General features: G+C 37.2%; 1 protein-coding gene across 1 annotated transcript in view; it reads right to left on the bottom strand.

Annotated features, from left to right (window-relative positions):
* Positions 1 to 9,483, bottom strand: part of LOC118743566 — a 39,710-nt gene that overhangs the window by 26,998 nt on the left and 3,229 nt on the right. Inside the window, exon 4 of the mRNA XM_036476331.1 lies at positions 8,454 to 9,468. Within this exon, the coding sequence (XP_036332224.1) occupies positions 8,454 to 9,468 (1,015 nt within the window). The remainder of the gene's footprint in view (positions 1 to 8,453; positions 9,469 to 9,483) is intronic.

The following is a 9,483-nucleotide window of genomic DNA, read 5'->3' as shown; positions in this document are numbered from 1 at the left end:
TTTTTTTCAAAATGATTTGGGAATACGCACATACAACTGGTATGAGAAAAGTACCTTACCCATATCGTAATTTAAATCAAATATTTACCAGTTAATTATATTATTTAATTGTACAAGTTCCCCTGCTGTAGCGAAAAATTAAGCCAAATCCTCTTCAAGGCCTTCGCCATCCTTTGCCACCGAAATGCGTTTACCATAATTCATACTGCACAACGAAGCCAGCACACAGTGGTTCAAAATTGGAATTGAATGTTCATAAATCACCGCAGCCTTCATTTTTCAACCAATTTTTACTAAAAACTAAAAAAAAAATATTTATTTTGGTGAACATTTTTTACAACATTTCAAATTTAGGTGTAATTTTTTCGTTTTGGGAAAACCATACAATTATTTTCAACTAGTGTTTGCTATGTAACATTTATTCACTGGAACAGGAGAACACATTTTCTTCAAAATTGCTACTTTTTCTGCATTTTGCAATAAAAAATTTAATATAATTAAATAAAAATTCACAAATCAGGCTCAGGCAAAATAATCAAATTAAGTGAAAAAAATTAAGGCTCCAGTGAATTACGAACACTAAATGCCAGTTTTTAACCACTGTGCAGCAGGGGGTCTATTGTTATCTTTCAGTGGAAGTGGAAACTCAGCGTCCAACACGATCCTGGGCACAACTTTCTCTGAGCTTACAGAATGTAGAAAGATTACCGATTAAGTAGAAACCCTTAAGTGGGGTGCGAAACAAACTGGCGAAGGTTTTCATTATATTTTATAAGGGATATTTTTATTTTTCATATTCTGTGTTTAAAATTTACCTCTGAAAAATGCAGAGCTGATTTAAAGGACAGTTTAAGAAATAAAGGACAAAAGGCGTCCTTTATTTTGAAAAAAATTATAAAGGACAGGGGGTTAAAATAAAGGACTGTCCTTTAAAATAAAGGACGGATGGTCACCGTAGGTAAACGTAATACTTTCATACAATACATAGTTGCATAATTTTTAAGGCACACATTTACCAAAAACCATTGATAACCTCCTGAAAAGAATCCGAACGTTTTTGAAACTAATTTGTGAAAAGAATGTTCAAAGCTCTACTCACCTTGGGCAAAAAATTCGAAATAGCAATGCGTACATTCTTGTGAAAGCTATTCATCAATAGTCTTCGCGAATCGCTGCGAGTGTCTTTGTAACTTAGCCATGGTTACGCTACAGGAGATGAAATATAATCCAAATAGGGGCTGCTATTTTTTTGCTCCATTTTCACTATTTATCACCATTAAAATGGGCATTTTAGCTGCTTTTGTTGAATAGTGCCACTTGCGGATACTAAAATTTAGTCTAATCTATTTTTTAGCGAAAAGCTGATAAAATGTAAGCTTTCGCATTTTAGCGTATTTTTGCTATAACGAAAGTTAGAATCCGACTGCTGGTCGACACAGTTGGCTTTTTGATTTCGAAAAGCACTTCATCAGCAAGAAATGCAATGTCTAAATATTTCAGCATCCTTTCCAAATTGTTTTCCACAATTTTCGTCTTTCTTTGATAAATAATTGCAAAAAAGAAGCGCTTTTTCTTGTTTCATGGAACTTTCGCACTGAATATATTTTTAATTGGCCATGCCCACTGTACATAAAGGAAGTGCATAACAAAATTAAAAAATATATGCCAGAACACCTAAACCCCCCTCCCCCTAAATACGGCCTTGGCACGGCGTATGTGATTTTTCCCGTTTTCACGACCATTATTCCCGTCATCGCAACGGTGCATGTAATACGAAATACCTTTATAATACAATATAATACATTGTACACAGGAGCCAATAAATTATTTTATATATATGACATTTTTTTAATAGCAATAATGAGATCATTTTCACTTTCAGTGTTTAAATAGTCAAAGAACTATAAACATTATATGTATTTTAATATTACTTACTTTATATATTTGCAGTTCACTTTCTAAAATTTTAATTAGAAGTTAGTCTCTCTCTTTTCCCCAGGAAGCAAACTTTATACTCAGCTGCTTCGTTTGAACGTGGTATTGAAAAAAACAAAATTACATATTTATTCAAAATGTGGAAAGATACCTCTATTTAAGGACTGCATCCGTAAATAGCTAAATTATTTTTGCAACTGCGCAAAAACTTTGAAAGACTAAGGCCCCTATTATGAGTTGCATTCGATCTTCGACTGGGGTCGAAAGTGCTGATCGAACGAATTTTCATTTGGTATTATGGCGCTCATTCGATGAAGAATAGCGCTATTGTAAATTTCGCTTGTTTAGGTTGTTCCAATACTATAGATATTTTCACCGCTGAGAAGCTTTGTTTACAAATCGAGCAAACTAAATAGTGTGCTTATACATATGTAGATATATAAATTTGTGGAAATTAAAATGAAATAAAAAAGAAAGCGAGTTTATAAAAACGTGGTAAAAATTATTACAACGGAGTTCTGGTTCAACGATTCGTCAGAGAATAAGAGCTTAGAAAACTGGTCCGGAGCAGAAAACGTTTGAGAGAGTTTAAGTGTAGTCATTCGAATATATTTTGACATACAATGTATTTAAGAAATTGTGTGATCCAAATCTATTTAAAATATATTAAAAGTATAAACAGCTCTATGATTTTGTTCTCAGAGATCGTGACAACATAGTATTGGGATTTTCTTTCATAAGTAAAACCAGCCTTTCGAGCTTGTGTTTAGTATTCACGATGTTAGAACTACATACAATTAATAATAATCGTTTAAAATTGGTGTCTAATCGCCAAAAAGTAAGAAAACAAATGCAAAATCATACATTTATCACAATTGTCTAACACTTCGCTACACCAACGAAAGCAAAATTCTGTTCGACAGAAAATTCGATGCTCAATGAAAATTTCGACACGCTTGCATTGCTCATAATACGAATTTCACATTCGATTTTCGATCTTCGATAGCCAGCAAAGATCGAAAGACGAATGCAACTCGTAATAAGGGTCTCAGAATTCGCCAAAAAGAGTATCTAAATTGAGTCAGTAAATTGAGAAAAACGAATTGTAAGTTGTAGGCAAAGCCATTCAATTATTCAAATTTGTTGTTATTAAACTGAAAGTTATTTTCCAGATAACTAACAACGCTCGAAAAAAATGGTCAGCCCTCTTTTTAAATAAATTATACGTGATGATATAATCGCAACTGGTAGGTAATATCCGCCATATGCCCATAAAACGATTGCTCTTTTATATTAATTTCTTGCGCATATCAAACATTACCTAAAACATGTCAACTTTAATTAAATTATTTTTTTCTTACTTTTTACAGTAAAATTTGAGAAAGTTCCAACGTTATGTAAAAATCTTAAGCAAATCGTAAAGGATTTTTTTGTGTAAAATAATATTACACAAACATAACATAGTACATGGGGTAAATTACCGATCATATAAGGCCAGCAAAAATGATTCTCATAAGGAGAAATATATTCATTACATGAAAGATTTTAATGTCCTCGATAAGTTCTTATACAAGCAATATATTTCTCGATTTGAAGATGAGCTAAAAGTAAATCCCAAAGCGTTTTGGAAATACATTCGATCTAAGAAAGGGTGCTCCAAGATCCCTTGTTGCATGTTATATTGTGGTAGGAAATCAGAAAACGTAGATCTTTTTGCGGACTTCTTCAAATCTAACTATGTCAGTGATGCTGCCTTATCCGGATGTAAGGTGGACGACATTCCGCAATCTGTTGATTTTGGCTCTTTGTCTGTCACAAAGCATCTCTGCTCTGCAATTGTCCTTAAAAAGTGACTTAGATGGGCTCTCTTCATACGTGCTCAAGAAATGCGGTTCGTCATTTTGCGTACCACTTAAATATATTTTTAATCTTTCGCTGGCCTCGGGTGTTTTTATTAATCGTTGGAAAATTGCCTCGATCTCCCAATTTTTAAATCTGGTAACAAAAATGATGCTACAAACTACGGACCTATATCTAAGCTTTCGACTTGCTCGAAACTTTTCGAGAAAGTGGTCAAAGAAAAACTATTCTTTGCCTTCAAAGGTTCCATTAATCCGTGCCGTGGTTTTGTGGGCGGTCGCTCGACTGCCACAAACCTAGCCTGTTTTTCTCATTTTTGCATAACTTCGTTCATGATGGGACGTCAAGTAGACGTTATCTACACCGATTTCTCAAAGGCTTTCGATACAGTCACTCACAGCATTTTATTGCGCAAACTTGAGTGTTTAGGTATACACTCTACATTTCTGTGCTGGGTTAGATCATACCTTTCCAATAGATTTTCTTTTGTTGAAATGGAGAATACGAGATCATGTGCCTTTGAGGCCACTTCTGGGGTACCCCAAGATACCATCCTAGGCCCAATATTTTTTCTTTTTAACCGACTTCCAATAAAGGAGGAGGTTATCAGTTCGTCGGAATATTTTTTTTTTTATGTATGTTACTGTATAACTTTGGACCACGTCTACTGATTTGGTTTAGATCCGATCATTGGATCATGAAATATATATACATATATATATTTTTTTTAAGTCGGTTTTTTTTTGCTAAAAATTACTTGTATTTATTAATGACGTTGGAGCCCGCTTTAAGCATTCCAAGTTTTTGCTATACGCTGACGACCTAAAAATCTTCATCAGTGTCACTTCTATGTCAGATGTTTTGCTACTAGAAAATGATCTTAATAACTTAACTACTTGGAGCATCAGAAATAACCTACCGCTTAATATTAAAAAATGTCTCCATATGACTCTTTCAAAGAGCATAAATACGCATAAGTCGGCTTATTATCTGCTTGATAAAATACTTTCTTCAGTTAAGGAATTTTCAGACCTAGGAATGATGTTCGATTCGGGATTTACCTTCATTAACCACATTAGCTATAATATTCCTAAAGCTTACTCTAATCTTGCTTTTTTGCGGCGCTATGGTAGAGACTTCAAAGATCCCTACACCCGAAAAATTCTGTATAACTCGTTGGTTCGCTCGAAGCTTGAATACGCCTCTTTAATCTGGAGTCCAATTTACTAAACTCATTCCTCTAGACTTGAAAGAGAGCAACGAAGCTTTATTCATTTCGCTCTTGTACCACTCCATTTTAGTGATCCCCTACCATCTTATACGGCCCGCTGTACGCTTATAAATCTGAAATCACTTGAGTCTAGGCGATCTATTCAATCTCTGCTTTTCATATACGATGTTATTAATGGCTTAGTGGACTGTCCCGAGCTTCTAAATTTCAATGTTCCATATAAAAATTTAGGCGCTCATTACCCGTTTAAAGTTAATAAAGCTAATTATTACAATTATGACCCCGTTTCCAGAGCTCTCATTGCACTTAATAGAATTTCCAAGAGCCTTGATATGGACTTCGCCCTCCCGAGATCTCATTTTGGTTCATTACTAGAATCAATGTGTTCCTAATTATAAATTTAAATATCTAATTTACACTTAAGACGAAAGCTTGTATATCTAGTCTATAAGATTTGTTAATCATAGACTTAATAAATAAAATGAAATGAATGTACGAATGTATGAATGTATGTATGAATGTAATGAATGAATGAATGATATCTTCAACACTTTATGTAGAAATGCAAATAGTTTTAAAGTTAGTTGTTGTTAAAATTTCCCCATTACTTCACATATGTTTTATATAAACACTGCACAAATCACTTTTCTTCATAAACAAATAAACGCTGCGAAGTATGTAATACCAAATCGTTGAAAATTTTACCAAAATATACTTTGTTAGGCATTACGAAATATAAAGTATATAAATTTCGAGGTTAAACAATATTTTATTACAAGGCCAATTTTCGACTGCGGTGCTTCTTTTTTTAAATCAACACTTTGATAAATATTATTTTATCGGTTAATTCAATACCTCGATATATAGTGAAAATTTGTAATCAAAAATCGCGCGATTTTTATTAAAAATTTTCGCCTGCAGCGCTTTACTATAAGTTCAATATATATTGAAAGCTTTTAATAAAAAATGGGGGTGCTTTAAAAAAACTAATACTTTGATATATTGCAAATTTTCGCTTCCGCCGCTTTTTTTTAAATCAATACTTTGATATATAGTGAAAATATGCACTAAAAAACGTGTGTTTTCATTGTTTCCGTTTTCAGTTTCTTTTTCGACATTTTTTATGATGTGTGGCAGCACCGAAGTTTCAGTTCAATCCCAAAAGGAAAAAGTGGGGTTGAATTTTACTTTTTTGCAACTTTAACTACTAAGTACCTAAAAAACATAAGGCTCCGGAGGGGGACCTTCAGATTTCAAATCAGGGGACCCCCTCTACACCCCCTCATCATCCTGGTCCATTATTGTAAAATCTTCCCGATAAGTTTATTGTAGCCACCCGCACTACGCATTTACGGGCAGTACGTTACTCACACGTACCGCAAAATCGTGCCCTGAACACAGCGTTAACGAAGGTATAGAAACCGGACTTCACCGTGCAGATTAGAGTTGGGCACTATTCAAATTTCAATAAGTGAGACTATGTGCGTTAAATGCACTGCTCAGCTGGCGCTATTTATATACGTGTGAAACACACATGTGCTCAGAGAGCGCTCCGTGAGCTACGGCCGGCCGACCACTGCTTTAGTTCATTCTGTTTAGTTAGTTGAATTGACAAATCATCATATTATTATCATACATATTACACACAAAACAAAAACTTTGGTAATTTTAATTCGCAGAATACTTTTACAAACATAAAAAACGCACATAAATATGTTTAGGAACTGAAATCACATACAAATAAGCAGGCTTTTTCAATCGACGGCATAAATTTGCAATAAAAATGTTAAACGACGGCAGTGCCACTTGCAGCGGAAGCGGTTTCTAAAGCTTCTAACAAATAACAAGCAAAGACTTCGCGAATTATGTATATTTACAAGTATCAGAAGCTGAAAACTTTATTGGATTTAATAAGTTTTACAATTCATATGAGATTCTCGATTTACAATAAACTTACACTTTACATATCTGCTACGCCCATGCGCTTTTGTTAACAGTCAAAATGGAAAGAACGAAATTTGCTGATATTTGACAGGTGTCGATTGGCAAACAACAGAAAAAAGAGGATGTGAAAAAATGCGAAATGGGTTGCCAACGCGACCTTTCGCAACATCCCCCTCCGTAAATCTCATGCGGGTACGTGCATGACGTTTACTACACTTTTCTCAGCTTCGATGTCCAATTTCGCCAGCTTCACTATCGGCCGCGTACATAATCCGTTCACTGTCTTCACTACTGCGCTACGGGCTTGCCCGTCATTACCAAAATGAAGTTCAGTCACTACTCCCTTAGGCCACGAATTTCTCTTGGAGTTTTCATCCACGATGACTACTATGTCATTCAATTTGATTGGAGTCGCCGGTGGATGGTACCATTTTGGGCGTCTGGTAAGACAAGGTAGATATTCCCGAATCCAGCGTCTCCAGAATTGGTCGGCCAGTTGACTGGAAATTCGGTAGTTTCGATGGAGTCCAGATGCGGAGTTATCGATGCTTGTTATCTCACGAATGCCGCTAGAGCTTCCAAGAAGGAAATGGTTTGGCGTAAGAGCTTCGTGCTCACCAGACTCGAGCGGAACGTAGGTCAGTGGCCTCGAATTAAGAATGTTTTCGACGTCGGCTAAAACCGCCCTTAGCACCTCCTCACGCAAGCCTGCACCTGGCAGAATGTCCATTAAAATTGGCTTCGTTGAGCGTGTCATTCGCTCCCAAGCTCCTTCCGTATGCGGTGAAGCAGGCGTTTTTTTATACCACTCAATTTCAGGATGCCTTTTCTCTATGTCTTCTGACGATATCTTCTCAATCTCATTTAAAAGCATCCTACTAGCGCCACGGAAGTTATTGCCGTTGTCCGATATAATTCGCTTCGGTACACCGCGGCGACTCACGAACTGTTTGAAAATCAGAAGAAATAACTTAGTAGACAGAGACGACGTGATCTCAATATGAATCGCGCGAGTGGTGAGGCATGTAAATAAGGCGCCCCGACGCTTTTCGCACCTTCGACCGACAGCCACGTCGATGGGCCCAAAATAATCCACCCCTGTGAAGGTGAAAGGTCTGGTAAAAGGTGACACACGTTCCGTAGGTAGATCACCCATTTGAGGCGGCCGTGGATAAGCCTTGCGATTACGGCACGTTTGACATTTGGCAGCACATTCTTTCACCAGCCTTCTCAGCGCAGCTATGCAGAACCTTTGCCTCATCTCATTAACAACGATTTCATTGTGATGGTGGTGGAACTTTCGGTGATAGAAGTCCACGATTAGTCGTGTTACAGTGTGGTCGCGTGGAAGAATAATCGGACGCTTAACGTCAATCGTCACACCATCAGCAGCGTCAATCCTTCCCTTTACTCGCAGGACGCCCTTTGGATCTAAATACGGAGAAAACTTGAGGAGGGGGGGATTTCCGTTTTATTTGCTCACCATTGCGCAGCCGACTAATTTCTTCGTGGAACACTTCCCCTTGACAATTAATCATTATTGCGAGCTCCGCTGAATCCAAATCGTCCTTTCCAAGTAACGCTTCCAATGATTTTGAGCATTGCTTACCTTTTGTTATGAATCGTATGAAACGCAGTATGAATCGATGAGTAGTGCGTAGCTTCTCCCAGCAACTAAATCTATTTGCATCAGGCGTTATTACAGAAGTGTTCATGGTTGTGGTGTCATCGAAGTCAGTGTGATGCAGGTCCTCCGCGGCCTCGTCATCCGCATCTGAAAATTGCAGAACCGGCCAGCTAGATTCCTCCTCTAGCAGAAACTTCGGGCCGCCGAACCAGCGTTGGTTGTCGTCAAAGCCACGGTTATCGCTCCATTTGGTTCCTTCATCTGCGATATTTTCACGGGACGGTACCCACCTCCATTCTTTAATGACAGAGCCTTCAAGAATTTCTCCTACTCTCAGTGCTACAAACTGATTAAACTTTCTTGAGTCTGAGCGTAACCAAAATAAAACGTTTTTAGAATCCGTCCAGAAAGTTCTGCGACTAACTTTGATGGACAGTTCGGATTCAATGAAATTAGCTAGTCGTAGCCCCAGCACCGCAGCTAATAGCTCAAGCCGCGGCACTGAGATAGGTTTTAGCGGCGCAACGCGAGTTTTCGAAGCTATAAGCGTACAGCATATTTGCGTATCTACCTCTGAACGCACGTAAGCCAAGGCTGCGTAAGCTTTTATACTGGCGTCCACAAATATGTGCAGTTCATTGATTTTGCTTTTGAAAGCTAGCGAAAAGCAACGAGGGATTCGTATACCGTTAATAGAAGGTATTCGTCGCACCCATTTAAACCAGTTGTTGCGTTGCTCTTCTTTAACAGGTTGGTCCCAACCGACACCGGAGCGCCAAACGTCTTGTAAAATAATTTTTGCTTGGATAATAGCGAAGCCAAGCAAACCCAATGGATCAAAAATCGTCATTATTGTGCGCAATATTTGCCGCTTAGACAAAACAGT

The sequence above is a fragment of the Rhagoletis pomonella genome, unplaced genomic scaffold, assembly GCF_013731165.1.
Source record: "Rhagoletis pomonella isolate Grant_MI unplaced genomic scaffold, Rhpom_1.0 Rhpom_scaffold_00007, whole genome shotgun sequence".
NCBI lineage: Eukaryota > Metazoa > Arthropoda > Insecta > Diptera > Tephritidae > Rhagoletis > Rhagoletis pomonella.
Note: the sequence above shows the minus strand (reverse complement) of the source record. Positions and strands in the feature narration are given on the sequence as shown.